Source organism: Coenobita brevimanus, chromosome 51 (assembly GCF_032717465.1).
Source record: "Coenobita brevimanus isolate Jiangsu-jjx chromosome 51, ASM3271746v2, whole genome shotgun sequence".
Taxonomy (NCBI): domain Eukaryota; kingdom Metazoa; phylum Arthropoda; class Malacostraca; order Decapoda; family Coenobitidae; genus Coenobita; species Coenobita brevimanus.
In genome coordinates this window covers 23439424-23461265 of record NC_137004.1, presented here as the reverse complement: position 1 = coordinate 23461265, position 21842 = coordinate 23439424, and the positions used below count along the sequence as shown (strand labels likewise).

Sequence of the window (21842 nt, the reverse complement as noted above, 5' to 3'; positions counted from 1 at the left end):
TGTTACTTCTGTGGTCACTTCTCTGAACTCTCTTGCTTGCATCCGTCCATCATTAGCACCCATACAGTAGCAAAGACTCATCTCTTTTCTGTCCAGCTCTAATGCAACTGTTTGCCATTATCCCCAGTTTTTCATAAATGCAACTGGTCAGCTCTGGAACTGCCTTCCTGTGTATTTCCTACTGCCTTTGACCTTATGTCATAAATGCAGTGTGTCCAGGCATCCCGAAATATGTAGGAATGAACGGGGTGATGAGTTGATGACGATGCTGATGTGAGGCGAAGGTTGTCAATGATTAAAATAATGACTATGATATCGTTTGTAAATATTGACAATATAATATTGTCTATAAATACTGTGTGAAGGAGGCTTTTGCGAGTGCTCTCTTTTTATCCAAATATTTAAGTGTTAGCACACATCAAGGCTATGCGAGGAGGTTGACTTCGACAAAGAAGAAGACGACTCGTCGCTTTTCGGACGTATCGAGTATCAGTAACACACTCACACTGTCAGACGGGGAGTTGCGGAATATTAAGTGGGAGTCGAGTTCAAGATACTTGGGTTAATTTTTAGTTTCCATGCACTTAATACCAACGAGAAGATGGAATATATAACTCCACAGCAGCCTACGGTTGGGGTCATGTAAGTTCTATAAACATTCATATTTATCCATATGGTACACTGGCTGCTGGTGTTGGACTACCCTAACATTGGATGTTCCTTCCCATCAGCGTCAGCCCTTTTTTGCAGTTAAAATCGGTAATATCATAGTTTCAGCCAAAAACAGAATTACGGGATTTTGATACGTTTTTTCTGTATTTTGGACAGTTCTAAGACTATGGTATCTAAGTCTATGGTATTTTTGTCGCAATTTTTTTTTTTTTTTTTTAAGAAACAACCTAACCTTCACGAAAAATTAAAAATGATTTGTGATGGAAATGCCATAGAAGAAACGGGTCTTTGAATTGTCAGGAACACTGAAAAATGGATCAGAAGCACATAATTATTGTTTTTGACAAAGTATAATAATATCAATTTTCAGTGTCTTGTGATTCATTAGATTTAAACCATCGTTTTATCAGTGTCTGGATTCCATGGTGGTACCTCAAACAGGAGCCGCTTTTTCCACCGTCCATGTAACGACCTCCCCCCACCTTTTTTTTTTTTTTTTTTTTTTTTTTTTTTTTAAATACAGAAAATGGCTTAGCTCCAGTGCCAGCAGTAGAAGCTGAGAAATGTTGTCATATCATTATTTTAGTTAAGTTTTTAGGATTGATTATACAGGCAAAGCCTAGCTTTGGTCAGTTGTGCATTATATCGGCATATGCTCCACAGGCAGGATTGGATGAAGCAGAGAAAGATAGATTTTGGGATGATTTAATATGTGTAGTGGGTAGTATGCAGGATGATGAGATAGTGATTTTGGTTAGGGGACTTAAATGGTCATGTAGGTGAAGCAGCACAAGGTTATGAAGGAGTACATCGGGGATGTGCGTATGGTATAAGGAATGCAGAAGGGGAAAGGATACTCGAGTTTAGGGAGGCAACGGACATGATTGTGTGCAACACATATTTTAAGAAAAGAGACAGTAGGTTAATTACGTATGAGTCTGGGGGAAATAGCAGTCAGATAGATTATTTTCTGGTTAGGAGGGCTGATAGGAGGTTAGTGAGGGATGTTAAAGTTATAGGAAGTGAGGAGTGTGTGCAGCAGCACAGACTATTGATTTGTGATATGGTGCTTAAAGAACAAGTGATGAAAAAGAGGACTTATGTACCTAGGAGGAAAATATGGAAGCTGGAAAACCAAGTAGTAAGGGATGCCTGCTATAGTGAGATGAGGAGAGTGGTGGCTGAACAGGGAGCTGTAGACAGAGGCATTAATGAACAGTACAGAGCCCTCAAGAACAATTTCTTGAGAGTTACTGATTTAACATGCGGTTGGACAAGAGGACCACGAAGACATAAAGTAACTTGGTGGTGGGATGAGGGTGTAGAAGCTGCAGTTAAGGAGAAAAGAAGGCTTTTCCGGGAATGGAAGAGGGATGGTAACAAAGAGGAATACTTGGCTGCCAAGCGTAGGGCTAGAGGAGAGGTATACAGGGCAAAGTCTGAATCACAGAGACTATTACTTGATAACCTAAATCATGGGGAAAGGAAAAATATATTTAAGGTGGCAGGTCAAGTGAAGAGGGATAATCGGGATATTATAGGTGAGCAGTGTGTGAAGAATGATGAAGGAAGGGTAGTGGTGAACAGTGAGGATGTTAAAGATGCATGGAGAGAGCATTATAACCGGATGTTGAATGAGGAGTTTGACTGGGACAGGGAAGGTTTGGAGCCAGCCGATCCAGTGTCTGGCCCTTGGCCTTTGATTGATGCTGCTACTGTGAGTGGCAATAGGCAGGATGAAGGTGGGGAAGGCAATAGGTGTGTCTGGGTTGACTGCCGAAACGTTTAAGGCCTCAGGCAATATAGGGGTGAGTTTAGTCACTGATCTGATTAATAGGATTATTTATGATTGTGTCATCCCAGATGATTGGCTGAAGAGTGTAATTGTAAATGTGTATAAAGGGAAGGGTGATGCCCTGGAAAGAGGAAATTATAGAGGTATAAAGCTTTTAGATCAGATAATGAAGGTAATGGAGAGAGTTTTAGAAAGTATGATTAGAGAAAGTAAATATTGATGAGATGCAGTTTGGGTTTATGCCAGGTAGGGGGACCACTGATCCTTATTTTGTTTTTGTTGATTTGGAAGAGGCCTTTGACAGAGTCCCTAGAGAGGTGGTGAAGTGGGCAATGAGAAAGCTTGGCTTGGAGGAGTGGCTGGTTAGGGTGGTTATGGCTATGTATGTGGGTGCTCACACCCAGGTAAGAGTGAATGGAGATTTGAGTGATGAGTTTTCCGTGAATGTTGGTGTGCATCAGGGGTCAGTTTTGAGTCCCATGTTGTTTATCATTGTACTTGAAGCCCTTTCACATGACTTTAGAAATGGACTCCCGTGGGAGTTGTTGTATGCTGATGATTTGGTGTTGATTGCAGAGAATGAAAGGGAGGCGGAGGAAAGGTTTAGGAAGTGGAGAGATGGTATGGGGCACAAGGGTTTAAGGGTAAATGCAGATAAAACAAAAGTGATGATATCTAGGGTTGGTGGCGGTACTGTCAGAGATGAGGGAGAGTGGCCATGTGCAGTTTGCAACAAGGGCTTGGGAAGTAATTCCATCTTGTGCGGTGTTTGTGATAAATGGGTGCATAAGAGATGTAGTGGTATCAGAGGTAGACTGCGAGATAATGCTGATTTTATGTGTACGGTGTGTCGGGGTGGGCAGGTGGAGATTGTCAGGCGTGAAAGGATTGAACTTGCTGGTGAATCTCTTGAGTGTGTGGAAGAGTTTTGTTATTTGGGAGACATGTTGTGTGCTGGAGGTGGGACTGGAGCTAGCTCTGTGGCTAGGGTGAGAAGTGGTTGGAAGAAGTTCAGGGAGCTCTTGCCTCTCCTGACATTGAGAGGACTCTTCCTATGTGCTAAGGGGACCTTGTATGCAGCATGTGTTAGGAGTGTAATGCTGTATGGTAGTGAGACCTGGGCAGTGAAGGAGGAAGACATTCGCCGGCTCAGACGTGCAGAAATGACAATGATTAGGTGGATGTGCACTGTGTCCCTGTGTCCAATGCCTTGAGGGGCTGGGTTTACGATGGAAGAGTTGAGAGGTAGGATGGGACTGGAGTGTATTGATGTTGTGATGAGGAGAGGTAGATTGAGATGGTTTGGACATGTGGAGAGGATGGGGGATGATAATTGGGTGAGGAAGGTGAGAGGTGTTTATTGGGGGTGGGGTTATGAGGGGTAGACCGAGAAAGACATGGGACGAGGTCATTAAGTGTGACCTCAGGGTTAAGGGACTGATCAGGGAGGCTACAATGGATCGTGTAACGTGGAGAGCCGCTATTAGGTGACCAAGACCGACTCATGCAAGCATGTTGGAGCCTTTAAAAACGAAAACGAAACCCCTCACACTACGGGAGGGGGAGCTATCAGGTTGGTATGGGGGGTAAACCTAGTGTTTACATTGGGGGGAGGGGTCGGTAAAGAAGGGGTTATGTCAAATTTTTTCTTTGAACTCGTTTAAGTTTTTAGACTGGACGATCTCTTTGTCCAGACTGTTCCACAGGTCTGTGCATCTATATGGAAAGCTATATTTCTTGATATTCTTCAAACAACTTGGCTTTTTCAGTTTCATTCCGTGTCCTCTTGTCACTCTCCCATCCCATGCAAACAGATAATTTTTATCAATTTTATCTAGTCCCATCATGGCCCTGAACACTGCAATCATGTCACCCCTCTCTCTCCTTGCTTCTAGGGAAGGCAGGTCCAGCTTTTCCATCCTCTCTCTGTAAGACAGATCTGCCAGGCTGGGGACCATCTTGGTTGCTGTTCTTTGTATTCTCTCGATCTAATTTATATCTTTCTTCTTGTGTGGGGACCACACTACTGCCGCATATTCCAACCTGGGGCAGATCATGGCCATTATCAATTTTTTCATCATTTCCTCATCCATGTAATGGAATGCCACTCGTATGTTAGTCAAGAGATTGTACGTCTCTTTAACTATCATGTTAATGTGTTTTTCCGGTGACAAACTATCCTCAGCCAGCACTCCCAAATCTTTCTCTTCTCTCACTTTATTGATTGGTTCATTACCCATCATGTAATTCAGTGATGGCCTCTTGGCACTGTTACTCATTTCCAATATTTTACATTTTTTATGTTAAATTTCATTTCCCACATCTGGCTCCAAACTGGGATCCTATTCAGGTCTTCCTGCAGCATTTTACAGTCTTCCTCTACTTATACTCTCCTCAAGATCTTTGCATCATTGGTAAACAGACCTGCATAACTGTTCATTCCATCTACCACATCATTTACATAAATCAGGAACATTACTGGTGCTAACACCGAGCCCTGTGGGACTCCACTTGTTACTGTACAAAGCTGTGAAGCATAATTAGCATCCTATTACTGGGTCATGTTACCCTTGGCCCCAGTTACAAGTCGGAGCATTTGGGTTTGCTGTATGCTAATTTCTGAAAAATTATGCATCCATCTCCTTGACCCACATGTTGTTAATCTCATCCATTAGGAGAGAGACATATAAGGTGCAGCTTGTTGTAACCTTGTCCTTCATATAATTCCATGCATTTTTTATGGGATTGAAATCAGAGAGTTATCTGGCATATTCAGCACTTCAGTGTCATGATCTGAGAGGAATTTCCCAACCCTTTTTGTCTTGTGACGGGGAAGAGTTGTGGATAAAATGTGTGCAACTATAAATGTCATAAAATTGTAGATGGTCATTCGGTACAGTACCTGCATATACAGGTCAGCATTTGTCCTAGTGTTTTTAGGATAGAAGTAGAGGATTCCCCTGCCCTTTTTCCCACTAAAACAGTCCCACACCGTCACATTATCACACTGCTTGACAGTCTTCTCTGTGTAGTGGGGGTCGTAATGACTGACAATGTGGGGCCTCCTTTTTACCACCCAGTATGAGGATGATAACACGTAAAGATGCTTTCGTCAGAGAACATCACCTACCTTGAGTCCTCTGAGGTCCAATGTCTGTATTTTCTTGCAAAGTCAAGCCGTGTCTGACACATTTATTTAGTCAGAAATGGTTTCTCGGCCAGCAAGTGTCACGATCTTTCAACAGCTGGTGTTGGTGGTGCAGATAGACACCATGTAGGAACTTGGGATGATAAAATTTTGAGTTGTGTAGCTGTAATACCAGGAGTTTTAAGCTCCTCACACCTTAGGAGAGTATTAGTAGCTGTCACTGTTGTTATCATCCTGGATGAGGTTTTCTTGGCAGGGCATTTGGTGGGAGACCACAGGCATTGGCTGTTATTCTTGTCACCAGCCATTTTGAGTATCTGGGTCAGTGAGCTGTTTCTTTGATAGGGGTATTTTGATTCCAGGTGAGAGTACAAGCCTACTCCCCATTAGTTTAATCAGTATCGCCCATATTTAATCACTAGAGTGCACTTAGTAACATCAGATACGGTGGGAAGCATTATCCAAGAGTTCCTGCTAGGAGAAAATCTGCAGTATTACCCCATGGCCTGGCTAGTGGGTGACTGAGTTAGGTCTGAGCACAGCATATGCTTGAAGTAAGTCTAGAAAGATGCCAGATGTCACCAGACAAATTAAGCTAACAGTGTGGCATGTATAACAAATGAAACAGGCCACTCCTGGCCATTGTATTTTGAGGCAGAGGTCCATTTCTTTTGCAGAGTCTATATATGGCTTAACCGGTAATAGTTTTAAATTTATAAATCATGTTGCCATATATCAGTATCAGGAGAATTGAGTACAAATGGTCATTGGTTTGCACATACAGGTACCGGGACTTTGTTTTATTGCTTTCATTACATACCGGTACAGTCCATTATAGGTACTGTATTCTATTGACAGTGTGATTTTCAGGAAAAGCAGTTTGCACTAAATTACTGATGTTCTGTACTGTCAAGAAACAGACAATATGTATTTTTATTATTCATTACAAAAACCACGATTGTGGTAGGTGGGGACACCATCCACTCACTTGATGTAGTGCTGCTCTCAGGTGTCTGCCCTTTCCTTTTCTCCATCCTTCTTTCCTTCCATCCTCTTCTGTCTTTCTTTCCTTCATTCTTTCCTCTTCTGCCTGTGAGTGACTACACTCCCTCCTCTTGTGTTTCTTTCCTTCATTCTTTCCTCTTCTGCCTACGTCTGACTTTACACTTGCCCTTCAGTCTTTCTTTCCATCATTCTTTCCTCGTCCTTCTGCCTATGGGTGACTTTACACTTCCTCATATGTCTTTCTTTCCTTCATTCTTTCTTCTTCCTTCTGCCTATGGGTGACTTTACACATCCTCATATGTCTTTCTTTCCTTCATTCTTTCTTCTTCCTTCTGCCTATGGTTGACTTTAAACTCCTTCTTCTGTCTTTCTTTCCTTCATGCTTTCCTCTTCCTTCTGCCTGTGGGTGACTTTACACTCTTCTGTCTTTCTTTCCTTCATTCTTTCCTTCTCCTTCTGCCTACGGGTGACTTTACACTTCCTCTTCCGTCTTTCTTTCCTTCATTCTTTCCTTCTTCTGTCTACGGGTGACTTTACACTCCCTCTTCTGTCTTTCTTTCCTTCATTCTTTCCTCCCTTCATTCTTTCCTCTTCCTTCTGTGAATGGGTGACTCTACACTAAGTGACAAGCCAAATGGTTTCCTGTACACCAGGAAACCATTTACTATGCTGGGTGGTAACCATGTAACCAAATTATGGCACTTGGTGGTTTAGTGGGTAGTTATGGCAGTCCAATCAGATTGAGCCGGTGCAGGTTTATATCCAAGGGATGGTTGGGGTTTATTGCTCACATAATGCCACTCAGGGATGAGTGAGGCTGGTCACTTTCATCTTAAATGTCAGGACCAATTTGCCTAGCCCCGGGCTTCTACGCTCCTCATGGAAAAAGTAGGATTGGATGATAGATGGATTGACAAAAACCACAAACATGCTATACTTTTTTTAAACAGATTGTTTGTACTTATTTAACATTCCAGAAACAGCCTACTTAATGTATGCTGTATTTTTTTTTTTTTCTTTCAGCTTGTGTTGTGACTGTGGTGCCCAAATACAACCAAACCCAACAAATCGCTGTCTTGCGTGCATTCGCGTACGCAATGATATATCAGAGGGTATTCTGAAGCAGACCACCATTTACTTTTGCCGAGGATGTGAACGTTACTTGGACCCTCCTGCCACCTGGGTACCTGCTGCTCTTGAGTCTAAAGAACTTCTCAAGTTGTGTCTCAAGAAAATCAAAGGACTGAACAAAGTACGACTGGTGGATGCAGGGTTTGCATGGACGGAGCCTCATTCAAAGAGGATCAAGGTGCATTTTTTGTTACTGCTAGTTTATTATGTAGAGAACCACTGTATTTAAAAAGTTAGTCTATCCATCAAGCCATCATATTTTTTTTTTTTTTTTAGGGTAGTGCATTTTACCAGCCTTGTAGTTCCAGTGACCCAGGATGTTGGGAAGTTATACCAAAAATGCTCTTTTTCCTTCGATTTATATAAAGTATTAGGAGAATTCCAAGAGGCATGTTCCAGATTTCCCCATATCATATGAACATGGGAAACAGGAAGGGATTTTGTATTAGGAGAATTCCAGTATTTAGGAGAATTCCAAGAGGCATGTTCTGGATTTCCACATATCATATGAACATGGGAAACAGGAAGGCATTATGATGATGGTGATGATGTAATGTCTAATTGTGTAATACAAAACTGAAATTCTGAAAAATTTTTAGAATAATTTTTAAAGATACCTATTTATAGATGAATGATGCTATGTCAATCGTTCATTTTTATTGTAAACAAGGTTTGGTTATCTGAAATACACTGACTGTGCAAGTGATATGCAATATAGTGCTTTTATTTTTATTTTTTTTTTTATTTTAGGAAGTAAGGATGTGGATGTGATAAGAAGCGTTATGAGGAACACACTTGAGGTGGTTTGGCCATGTGAAGAGGATGGAGGGTGAAAGACTGATGAAGAGAATGTATGTGAGTGAGGTGGAGGGGGGGAAGCAGGAGGGGTAGGCTGAGGATGAGATGGAGGGATGGGATGGAGAGGTATATGAGAGAGGGGGGTGTGAGTTGGAAGCAGGGCAGTGAAATGGCGGGGGACAGGGCGACGTGGAGGCGATTTGTTTGTGGCCACCCCAAACGGGATTGAGGCGTCTGGCAATAGATAGATAGATAGAATTGTTAGAGCAGTTAGTGTTACACAATACTCTTCACTTGAACTTGACCCATCCTTTTGGAGCACATAAAATGTTTTTCAATGACAAATGTAGACTACAGCTCTGCATCCTATCCAGTGCACTTTTTTGTGTTTAATTACATATTCTAATGTACAGGTGTACAAAAAAAGTATCGTTACTCAGGGGTCCGATAGATACGTAATGAACACTACGATGGCTAGTTTCTGAAGGGTTGAAACATCCATATCGACGCATGTATTACCTCAGACACAGGAAATGCCTCTTGTATCCCATGCATAACCAACATTGTTGGATATGCAGGGGTACCAACCATTTCCTAGCCCCCTGCCTGTTTTTCCTAAGCCATTGTCGTTTGTCATATTGTTTAGCACAACGTCGTACATATTCTAATGTGTTTTGTTATTGTTGATTTGGAAAAGGCCTTTGACAGAGTCCCTAGAGAGGTGGTGAAGTGGGCAATGAGAAAGCTTGGGTTGGAGGAGTGGCTGGTGAGAGTGGTTATGGCCATGTATGAGAGTGCTCGCACTCAGGTAAGAGTGAATGGAGATTTGAGTGATGAGTTTTCCGTGAATGTTGGTGTGCATCAGAGGTCAGTGTCGAGTCCCTTGTTGCTTATCATGGTACTTGAAGCCCTCTCACGTGACTTCAGAAATGGACTCTGTGGGAGATGTTGTATGCTGATGATTTGGTGTTGATTGCAGAGAATGAAAGGGAGACAGAGGAAAGATTTAGGAAGTGGAGTGATGGTATGGGGTGCAAGGGCATAAGGGTAAATGCAGATAAAATAAAAGTGATGATATCTAGGGTTGGTGGCAGTACAGTCAAAGAAGAGGGAGAGTGGCCATGTGCAGTTTGCCACAAGGGCGTGGGAAGCAGTTTTATCTTTTGCGGTGTTTGTGATAGATGTGTGCACAAGAGATGTAGTGGTATTAGAGGTAGACTGCGAGAAAATGCTGATTTTATGTGTGGGGAATGTCAGGGAAGAGAGCTGGCGATTCTCAGGCGTGAAAGGATTGGACTTGCTGGAGAGTCTCATGAGTGTGTGGAAGAGTTTCGTTATTTTGGAGACATGTTATGTGCTGGAGGTGGCTAGGGTGAGAAGTGATTGGAAGATGTTCAGGGAGCTGTTGCCTCTACTGACATTGAGAGGACACTTCCTACGTGCTAAGGGGTCTTTGTATGCAGCATGTGTTAGGAGTGTAGTAGTAGTAGTAGTTGTTCCCTAGGCAGTCTGGCCGAACAGCCCTGAGTCCCTTAGGAAGGCCATGGCCAAGACCGGGCTTTCCCACAGAGCTCTCAAAGAGTGTATGTTGTATTGTTGGCGTAGGTGATTGTGTGCAATGCAGTCTTACATAATGTGCTTAATAGTATGGGGTGCTGTGTTGCATCCTGGACAGGCATCAGCGACGGAGTCATCCAGCCTCTTCTGGTAACTTAAGAGGGCTGGATGGTGCCCACATCTCAGCCTGGCCAGGTGGACCCTGTCCTCACGAGGAAGATAGGATTCAGAAGGGTGGATGTTAGGAGGCCGTGCATGCAGCTGTGTGTTGTCTTTAACCTTTACACCGCGGGCTTGTTTTGCTTTTTCTTGCGGCTCCCGCGGGCATATTCGCGATTCAATAGACTCTCTAAAAATATTTGCCAAAAATCAGTTATTAGTCCTAGAATATTAAAATCGTATATGCTTGTGGCACATACCTTCAGCTTTCTCCTGGGGTGTTTGTTGAGCCTTCGTCGAGTACCGTAGGACTTGTGGAGACCTCTGAAGTTGGGTAACGAAGTCTCCACTTTACACTTCCCGACAACTCGTAATATGATTACCACAGCCTGATATTATCACTAGAAACACTAATCTATGATTCTCAAATAGTTTGGAATCCATACTCCCCCAAGAAAACACTGTGAAAGCAATGAAAATTCCGAGGGCGTATGACCATACCACTTCCGATCGTTCGCCGCTAGTGTTGTCTATTATTCATAAAAACACTCACAGTTTATATTTCTGTTACTATATAACACTTATATATATCTACAGTCTTTATCCATAAGTTTACTACAGTAATAGTAGTTTATTGTCACTGTAGGGATTCAATTTCTTTCAGTAAAATACGTAGCATTCACTTTCTCGTCCTGTATACTAGCATTGAGAGTGAATGTCACTTTCACCTTCACTCTCATAACTCATAGTATTCATACATGCTAGAGTGAAACTTTCACTTTCATTACTCCTAGTATATATACTCGTATTCTATAATACTACTCATTTACATTTCTATTTACGTTCTCTATTTTATTTACACTGTGTTATGCACTGTCACTTGAAGTAACTTATAAAACTATTTTCCACTGTTCACTTATATTTACATTCATTGCTTTCTTGCTGTTTACACATTATTTACACTTGATTTACAATTCCACTTGCACTGTTTTACTCAATAAAAAGATCATAGTCACTCTCTATCATTTGTCAGCCCTTTACCTCTTTCCACATGAGGTTTAATAGGGGGTAAAGGTCACAGGGCCCTTTGCATGGGGCTATAAAGCGACGGAAGTTAGCAGGAGCAAATCAGACATACTCCCACTTTCAAAGATGGCAGTGAACTGACAGTGGTGGCCTCCTGCCGCCTGGCTAGGGTAGGTGCAATACTACCAACTTCAGCCCTATGAGACCTGCTAATATATAGCAATGAAATGATTGGCAGGAAACCAAGACAATACATTATAAATTAGGTAGTTCCAGGTGAATGTAAATATCACTTAGGCTTCTCCCTTGCCTCCTTATATGTAGTGTATATTTATTACGAAAATAGATTATACGGCATATTTCAAGGGGAAATAAACAGCGAAAATTAGCGAACAAGTGCATGTGAGGTGTTGTCAGGTGATAATTAGCCAATTCCAGGTGTATGGCACTATCACTTACCTTATTTCTTTTTGGTATATATTATTTGGTATAAGAATAGGGCATAGGGCTTATTTCAATGGATGAAATCAGTGGAAAATTCCAGGGAAGATTTACTTAGCGTAGAATACAGTGTGGTGGCCTGCAATAATTAGGTAGTTCCAGGTGAATGTAAATATCACTTAGGCTTCTCCCTTCCTTTCTTATATATATTTTTATTACGAAAGTAGATTATACGGCATATTTCAAGGGGAAATAAACAGCGAAAATTAGCGAACGAGTGCACGTGAGGTGTTGTCAGGTGATAATTAGCCAATTCTAGGTGTATGGCACTCTCACTTACCTTATTTCTTTCTTGTATATATTATTTGGTATAAGAATAGGGCATAGGGCTTATTTCAATGGATGAAATCAGTGAAAAATTCCAGGGAAGATTTACTTAGTGTAGCACGGCCGGGCAGGCGATAGGATAGGGTAATGGAGGGGAGGTAGGGAGGGGAGTCAAGAACGGGGAGAAATGGCAAAATTGTCAACAGTGGATGGGAGTACAGATGAGATTAGGAGTGCTGACTAGTGTTGGACATTGGCAGTACTGATAGATAATACAAGCCACCACTTGAAAGCCCGGGCAGATTCAAAATAACACAGAATCACAATAGTGTCGCCCCGCGGTATGATCCCTTGCTCCCAAGCATCACGAAAGTGACGCCCCGCGGTTAAGGTGTTAATCGGGTGGAGAGATGCAAATGTGATGTCCATCCAGGAACCAAACCTCTGCACTCTTCCCCTTGTCTCATTGGTGAGGTACAAACCACTGCTAGGGAACATTAGTTCTCTGCGTGGGATGGTTCTGCTGAGGCTATTAGTTGCCTGTGGTTGATGGGTCTGCTTAGCCAGATAGACGTAGGTTACTTTGCAACTGCTGAATGGTGCACAGAAATGGAAAATGTGTGGCTGTTCAAGTACCAGTATTTAAGATGTACTGTGATACCACAGTGGATGAATTTAAAGGCAAAGGGTGCACTGAGGAGGAAAGGTGGCAGGAGCATTAAGAATGGCGATGACAAATAGGAGTCAAACATAGGTTTAGTGAAAACAGTGTGTGACTAGGGTATGGTAATGAAATCTGGTTGATGCTTGAGGAATATAGTTCATAAGTGAGAGCTGTTGAATTAAGTTACCTCATAAATGCTTGTGGAGTGACAGAGACAAACATGAAGGATTTATGTGCATTGTGATGTGGAGGTTGATGTTGGAAACGTGAAAATAACACCTAAAAGACAGCTTAGTGAGATGGAACAAGTGGAGGTTGATGAGGAAAGTTCTGAGAGTGAAATTGGTGGATGGAGGAGAGGGAGACTGAGAATGGGGTTGAGAGAAGATAGTTGTAAAATACTAAAATAAAATTGCTGAATCAAGATAAAATTGGACTCATTCACCTAATCTGTAGGAAGATAATGATGTGTCTTGGTTTTAACTCTGCTGTGAAGTAACTCAGGACTAGGAGATTCATCTTCCTGAATTTAAAAATTAGTCAAGATGATTCTCTTATTTGATGAGTGTAAGATAATTCTAGGAAATTCCGACCTAGAAATAAAGTTTGTTGAATGTTTCTGAGTGTGATGATTAACATTTCCAGTATGTAAAGAGATCAGGATGGCATAGATCTTGTGTTTATCAGTAAAATTCCTCTCTTCAGGTCAAGCTAGCAGTACAGAAGGAGATCCAGACAGGGGCAGTGCTCCAGCAGGATTTCATTGTCGAGTTTGTGGTGGTGGGGCAGATGTGTGATGACTGCCACCGTGTTGAGGCCAAAGACTTTTGGCGAGCTGTTGTTCAGGTAAATTAGGTTAAAGATGAAAGTAGTTTTATACAGTATACTCTGCATACTGGGTTTATTAATCATGCTGACCTCTTACTTTAATTCCAGTGGAGGGAAGAGCATGGTCAGAAAAAAAAAAAGGGGAGGGGGAATGCACAGTATAGTAGATTTTCATACTTCACATTTTTTGGTACGTCCTCAGAACTCGCCAAAATCATTTGTCCAAGTTTAAACTGAACTTTTAATGGAGACAGTCAGTTTGGATCTGGTGGTCCCTCAGCTTTGACTAATTTTTGCCTTTTTCATTCCTCTTTGTTGTTTATATTAATGCTTTATAGCAGTAAGCCATGAAAAGTCTGTACTGTATTTCCCTTTGCTTACGACCTCCAGTCTTTTAAATGCAGTGTATCCAGGCATCTCAAAATGAACGGATCTTGATATTTGCTCATTTCTTTGCTTTCTTCTTGGAGGGAACAGCTTTGCAGGCTTCATGTCTCCTTTTTCATTGCATTAAAAAAAAAAAAAAAAAAGTTCAATGATTATGCCCATGTTCTTAGATAAAGATGATTAAAGTGAGTGACAAAGGGTCCGCCAGCATAGATCGTGGGGCCAGGGTGAGATGGGGCTCAAACTTCTGCTAGAGGGTACAGGGCATTGCAGTTCCCAGCCTGCCACTTCCGCCCAATAGAGAAGGGCCCGAACCTGGGTGTAGCACCCCAGGAGGCTGCCCTATCAATGGGTGTATATTGGCAGAGCACTTACAGTGCCAAGGTGCGCTTTGGAGGGTGTCCCTGTAGCCGTCCTGGCAGGGTGCCCCCAAGACCGCTGGTCAAGGCTGGTGGGCTAGGAGTTCCAGCTCCATTGCCTGGACTTGGGACTGTGCAGTGGGTGGGGCCTGTGGCATGTCTCTCTCCTTTATTAATTTTACTATTATTACCACATTAAAGAATTAAATTCAAATCAAGCTCGAGGACACTAAATCACCCAGGGGGATCAGAGTGATGTCATGGAATGTGGGAAGTTTGAGGGGTAGAGAGGGGGAAGTGGTTAAGAAATTGAGTAGGAGGCTGGTGGATGTGGGATGCATGCAAGAAGTCTGGTATAGGGGTGGATCAGCCAGAACGATTGCTGGGAGGGATTGTTGTTATAAGTTGTTTTGGCAGGGTAGCGCAGATGGATGTGGTGGTGTGGGTGTGTTAGTTGGGGAGAAATGGGTGGAATATGTCATGAATGTTATGAGAATAAATGATAGGATAATAGTAATGAAAAATTTGTTCGATGGGAAAATGGTTGCATTTATATTGATGTATGTTCCACAGGTAGGCTTGGATGAGGTTGAGAAGATGACTTAATACGTGTAGGAAATGGTATGGAGGATGATGAGATTGTAATTTTGGGAGGCAACTTACATGGTCATGTAGGTGAAGCAGCTCAAGGTTATAAAGGAATACATGGGGGATGTGCAAATGGTACAAGAAATAAGGAAGGAGAAAGGATTCTCGAGTTTGGAGAGGCATTGAACATGATTGTGTGCACCACACATTTTAGGAAAAGAGAGAATTGGTTGATTACATATGAGTCTGGGGGGAAATTGCAGCCAGATGGACTATTTCATGGTCAGGAGGGCTAATAAGAGATTAGTGAGGGATGTTAAAGCTATAGGGAGCGAGGAGTGTGTGCAGCAATGCAAGATATTGATATTTGACATGGTGCTTAAGGTGTGGATGATGAAAAAGAGGACCCATGCACCTAGGAGGAAAATATGGAAGCTGAAAAACTAAACGGTAATGGATGCCTTCTATAGAGAGATGAGGAGAGTGGTGGCTGAACAGGGAGATGTTGATAGAAGCGTAAATGAACAGTACCGAGCCCTCAAGAGCAACTCTTGAGAGTTACTGATTCAGTATGTGGAAGGACAAGAGGCCCACCAAGACATAAAGTAACTTGGTTGTGGGATGAGGGTGTAGAAGCTGCAGTTAAGGAGAAAAGAAAGCTTTTCTGGGAATGGAAGAAGGGTGGTAACAGAGAGGAATACCGTATTTCGAGGCATGTAAGACGCAGCATTGTGAAAGACGCACCCTAATTCTGGCAGGGCAGTTCTGTGAAAAAAAAGTTTGCCCCAACCAAGACTGCAGTAAGGTTTCTTGATAAGAGCCATTACCACACAGATACACACTCATCTTTCAGAATCTATTCATTACTGATCATCAGCCTTTGGTTTCTTTTTTTTATATACAAAGAATGGTACAGGAAAAGAAAACAATGCCCCTTCTTGACAAAACGTGACTGATATGAGCCACTATCACTTAGATACACACTCACCTTTCAGAATCTATTCAGTACTGCTCATCATCCCTTAGTTTCTTCTTTTATGTACAAAGAATGATACAGGAAAAGAGAAAACAAAACCCCGTCTTAACAAAATGTGACTTCAAACCACGAGGCCATCTCAACTTTGTTGGTAAATATGTATCAGTAAACTGATATAAACACTGTTTTTAATATTTTATGAATTTAAAACCACAAATGAAGTCAATAAACTCTTTTCTTTCATTCACTGACGAAAACATAAAGTACAATGAATGTTCACATCAGTTCATTTATCCTAAAAGAACCCCGTCATATTTCACACCTGTTACGGAATTTCCTCACATTGCCTTGACTCAAGCACAATATCAGACTACTACCATCATTAATCATGCACTCTAACTAACCTGTAATTACCTCCACAAATAATATAAAAAGGTAGCACTTGTAAATACACAAATTACAATGTTTTACAACCAAAGTTCAATATAGCAAGGCTGCTTGGGAACAGGATAGACAGCTGTTTTTACTCTCTTCTCTCAGTATCACTCCTTCACTGTCAGCTATGTTTGCCTTGCAGCATCAACAATTAAAAATTCATGCTTCACTGATCATAATTTACTATAAACATTCATTTCAAAACATACTGAGCATGGTGAAAACATCCATTGTTACACCTTAGTAACACTGCTGCCTCCCAGTCGCTAGACAGCAGTCTCTACCCCTTCCTCTCAGTATCACTTCCTCACTGTCAGCGATGTTTCCCTTGCAGCATCAACAGTTAAAAATACGTTCTTCACTGATCACAATTTACTAAAAACAGACATTCATCTCAAAACATGTCGAGAATGGTGAAACTATCCCTTAGCAACACTGCTGCATCCCAAGCGCTAGACAACTGTTTCTACCCTCTTCTCCCAGTATCACTCCCTTACTGTCAGCTGTTTTCCTTGCAGCATCAACAATTAAAAATGCATATTTCTCTTACCAGAATTTGCTAAAAACAGACATCCATCTCAAAACATTCGAGTACTGTGAAAGCATCCATTTTTGGTCTTAACACTGCTGCCTCATAGTCGCTATGGTACACACACACGCACACATGTACACACCACATGCAACATTCGCTTGCCTCTGAAACATTTACATCAGTCAGTTTTGGAGTACCCAGTGGCTTTATTATATGCCAAAAACATCAAAATGTATTTGGTTGTTCAATATAAATATCATCACTTAAGGACATGAAACATCTCAAACAATTTATTCATCCAAACATCGTCAGTGCAAGACTGAAGGTGTACAGCACCATTGATCCTAAATTTTCCATGGTTGCATCTGTCATGATCACCTAAAACCTATATTCACTTCATATTACTGACATGGTGAAAATTTCACTCGTCTTCAAATCCTGAGAATTCATCACTACTTTCCCCAAGTCCTGAAGCATCACTGGAAGTCTTCTCATCGGTCATCATCACTGTTTCACTGTCACTCTCATACAGTAAATGGTCCTCAGTACCATCCATTGAATTGCTTATACCACACTTCATACGACTTTAACTTGGCAGTCGTTTTAACTGAGCACAGGCAATATTCAGACTAGGGGCATTTGATACAGCCCACATTAATCTCCTCAGTACATGTTTCCAGAACTGAATAAAATCATATGGCGAGCATGAATAAACTACCCTATAAAATACATTGCTGGGCTGAAGGGATTATAATAAGCGGATTATCAGTTCCCTAGCCTGACTCTTCCCACTCCTACTTCCTTAACTACACCCACACCAAACTCTCACCTACGACGACATAAGTAACGAACTGATTGGTGTTTACAATAAGACTGGCGGAGTGGCAGGAATGCCCATGGGTGCAGATATGCTAACTGTAGCTACAAAAAAGTCTGAGTTGCGCTCCAATTTCAAATTAAGTTACAGTGTATAGTACGGTATTGAAATAAGTTTGATCCGCGGAAACTTAAATCCACGGATGCAAATTCTGCGGATAAGAAGGATCTACTGTGTATATATATATATATATATATATATATATATATATATATATATTTATGTATGTTTATATATATATATATATATTTATGTATGTTTGTATGTATGTATGTATATATATGTCTATCTGTCTAGTGCCAGATGCCATAATCCCGTAAGGGGTGACCTTTTGACTACGAGTTATTTGTTTTGCGGGGAGGGGCACTAACCCTCCACCAAACCACTTGTTGACACGTAGGGAGCACATATGGTTTGGTTATATGGTTACCACCCAGCGTTGTAAATGGTTTCTTGGTGTACAGGAAACCATTTGACTTGTTGCTTAATGTAAAGCCACCTGTAAAGGAAAGAAAAGAAGATGGGATAGTTCGACTCATCTGGAGCAATTATACTCAATAATGGGTAATGAGATTCAGGTGGTCCAGACAGTGTAAATACCCGGTAGGGGTATATTTGACTTTTTCATATGGTACTCTATTCTGAAATCACTGATTTATACTGTAAATGAAACTTATGGATAACTTGCTGAGAGTGAGTGAAGTGTGATCAGTTATTCCTGGTATTTTCAGATTTTTTTGAGCTGTGATTTGCAAGCATAATTACATGATTAATTGTATTTTCCTCTGCTGTCCCTTGGATATATAATAACAGGCTAAGTGCCATTAATGTTTATCCGCCCACCAAGGTAAGTCAGCTGCTTTAGTTTATAAAATATCATGATTTTAGACTAATGTGGCAATTGGACTCGCTCCCCTGGGGCAATATGACTCAGCCCCCTGGGGCTATTTTACTTGGTATTTGGGGGGCAGTTTATACACTGCAACTTCATCAAGTACCATCTGGACAGTTGTAGACGCTACATCACGGATTTCAAAGATAATCTCCCAGTTACAGACTGGGTACATGGCTTCCTGAAGAGACTTGGACCTGCTGTCCTCCAGGATTGCCAAAATATTTCGAGAAAGCTGGCTGTTGACTCTGAAAAGCTGTAGTTGCCTATGTTGAATAGATATAATAGAGCCTTAGGGGAGTACCTCCTGCAAATGTCTTAAATTATGACAAAACCAACATCACAGATGATCCTGAGGAAAAGCTCCAGATATTCTGGTGTGGTATAAAACATGTGGAGCATATCATGAATACAGTGAAGAGTTCAACATCCTTCATGTTCACCATCACTGCCAGTAGGCAGCACCTTAGTCCATATGTTGTTTACAAGGATGAATGCTTGCAGCAGTCCTGGATCGAAGGAGGACCAGTTGACATTTATAACCGAACTTCTTTTGGCTGGTTCGATTCCAATTGAAACGGGGAGTGGAAAGGCAGGTCTCCTGAAGTCATACGGCCAAAGGGCAAGAAGGCATCAAAGGTTTGAGTGATTTGAATGAAAACTTTGAATGCTTCACTGAAGGAAAACCCACCAAATCCAGTTGCCCCATATAAGGTGTTGATAAACATTATTTTTATTTTTCAGCTATGCCTTTTCTGTGTTTTTCCATGTTAAAATCCATTTTCACATACAGTAGATCTTTTTAAGCGTCCTAAATGTCGCATGACAAACCTTAGTACTGTACATCGAAAAATAGCCAGAAGTGAGTCGAATTGCCCCATTTTATGGTGTATATTGTATATATGTATGTGTGTGTGTGTGTAATATATATATATATATATATATATATATATATACAGACACACATATGTATAAAGATGCTAAGGCTGAGAACTTGTAAAAAAAGTTGTCCATTTCCAAGAAAATTGAACATAGCGCCAGAATAGGAATTCATTTATTCCAGGATTCTTGGACACTTTACACTTAAAGACTCGAGGTTTATTGGTAGAGAAAAGGCTGCTTAAAGAAGACAGTTCCAGAGTTGATCAGTTGTGTGCATGAATGACTAGGAATACCAGTTTATCCTTTCATTATGCAGTAGGACAACAATAATGAGTGTAACTAGGCTAGAAGGATCCTGTGTGTCCACCATAATGTAAAAGGAGTGCAAACTGACAGTTCTGAAGAACAGGGACCATTGAATTACAGGTACCAATATTGATAGTATAGAGGTAGAAGTGCAGCAGTTTGGTGAAGACAGTTTGAGTTTGAAGTGGGCAGGTAAGATGTGGGGATTGGATGAGAGTAAAAGCTTTTGACATCACCCAGTTTAAATGTGCTGTCTGTGGTGAGCCTTCCACACGTAAAAGCTGTATTTCCAACTGGGAGCATGCAGTACCTCTCTGACTTCACAACCACCTTTTATCCTGAACTCTGGCGCAGAAGTTAATTAATATTATCAGTCCTTCATGTACAGTACACACGTGATCAGCATTGGACGTTTCTCCCTTAATCTGCCTTTCCTTATGCCTGTAACATTTTGTCTTGAATTACAGTGTATCCAGGCTTTGCAAGATGAACAGATCTTGGTTTGGGCTCTTTTCATGTTAGCATTTCTTGGAGGAGGCAACTTTTGCAAACTTTCAACATTGGTTCTCAAGTTTTTGCCAAAAAATTGTCGTCCCCAGCCATTTTATGCCTGAGTATAGAAGAATAGATCTAAGCCTTTTTGGGTGTTAGGTGAAATCCTTAACAGCTGATAAACTGTCCTGTGTTATTATGCACTGCATTTATCTTCTTCCCCCTAACATGCCATCATATACAGGTGCGTCAGAAGGTAGACCACAAACGTACATTCTACTATCTGGAGCAGCTCATCATGAAGCATCGTGTGCATGAAAAGACTCTTGGAATTAAAAATGTCCATGGTAAGAGAATAAGGATGTTTGTTATATATATATATATATCTGTCTATTTATATATATATATATATATATATATATATATATATATATATAATTATATATATATATCTATATCTATCTATCTATCTATCTATATATATCTATATCTATCTATCTATCTATCTATCTATATATATATATATATATATATATATATATATATATATATATATATATATATATATATATATATATATATATATATATATATACAGTATATATACATATATTATATATATATATATATATATATATATATATATATATATATATATATATATATATATATATATATATATATATATATATATTATATATATATATATTTTATTGTAACCCACCACTTCCATTTATTGGCTCAAAGAATTTAGTGTTAAGATAACAGTATCTCTGTACTATGCCAGGATTAGGCTCCACATCTTGCATATAGAAAGAGAAGGAAAAGATGTTAAAGAGGGAACGTAGCTGCATAAGCACAAGGGCCATAAAAAGGCACCTGCTCCTTCAAACCAGCAAGTGGAGAGTTCTATTCAGTAATGTACCAGTTTGATCACTACTGAAGATTTAGTACCTGGTAAGCTAAGATTTCTAATTGATGTAGGAGGTTCAGGGTTGACAGAGCATAAGATCCCCAGCAACCATCCAGGTAAAACAGTTGGCAGTTTTGCATAATGTAGGAAGTCCAGAATACAGCTTTCAAGGCACTAAATCTGGAGGGGTCATCATACAGTATATACATTCATATATATATATATATACAGTAAAAGTCCCATTATTCGGCATCTATGGGACCAGGATGATGCCGAGATATTGGATTTACCGAATAATCAGAAACCTACCCACTCAGTACCTTAAATATATTGGTGAACACTGTCATCACCACTTAAGGTATTACAACTGTTTGGAGAGAGTATACTGTACAATACTGCAATCAATACAGTACTGTACCTGAATCTGAAAAAAAAATATATATATATAAATTAGTGAACATATACAGTACAAGTGTAATGACACAGTAGGCATACAAGTCAGATAACACTTCCTGGATGGCCGAAATGATACATAATATTACCTACCAGCTCAGTACATCACTTGTATTGGTGAACTCGTCACTACTGTACTTATGTTATTACAAATATGTTTGGAGTGAGTGCTGTATACAGTATTTTTTCCAAACACAAA

At 40.6% G+C, this 21842-nt stretch overlaps 1 protein-coding gene across 1 annotated transcript in view; it reads left to right on the top strand.

Annotated features, from left to right (window-relative positions):
• The first annotated feature begins 507 nt into the window (after positions 1–507).
• The window catches only part of Nmd3 (60S ribosomal export protein NMD3), an 86936-nt gene continuing 65601 nt past the window's right edge, over positions 508–21842 (top strand). The window contains exons 1-4 of the mRNA XM_080272764.1: positions 508–642; positions 7644–7929; positions 13429–13569; positions 20522–20624. Coding sequence (XP_080128890.1) covers positions 602–642; positions 7644–7929; positions 13429–13569; positions 20522–20624 — 571 coding nt within the window. The 5' untranslated portion in view covers positions 508–601. The remainder of the gene's footprint in view (positions 643–7643; positions 7930–13428; positions 13570–20521; positions 20625–21842) is intronic.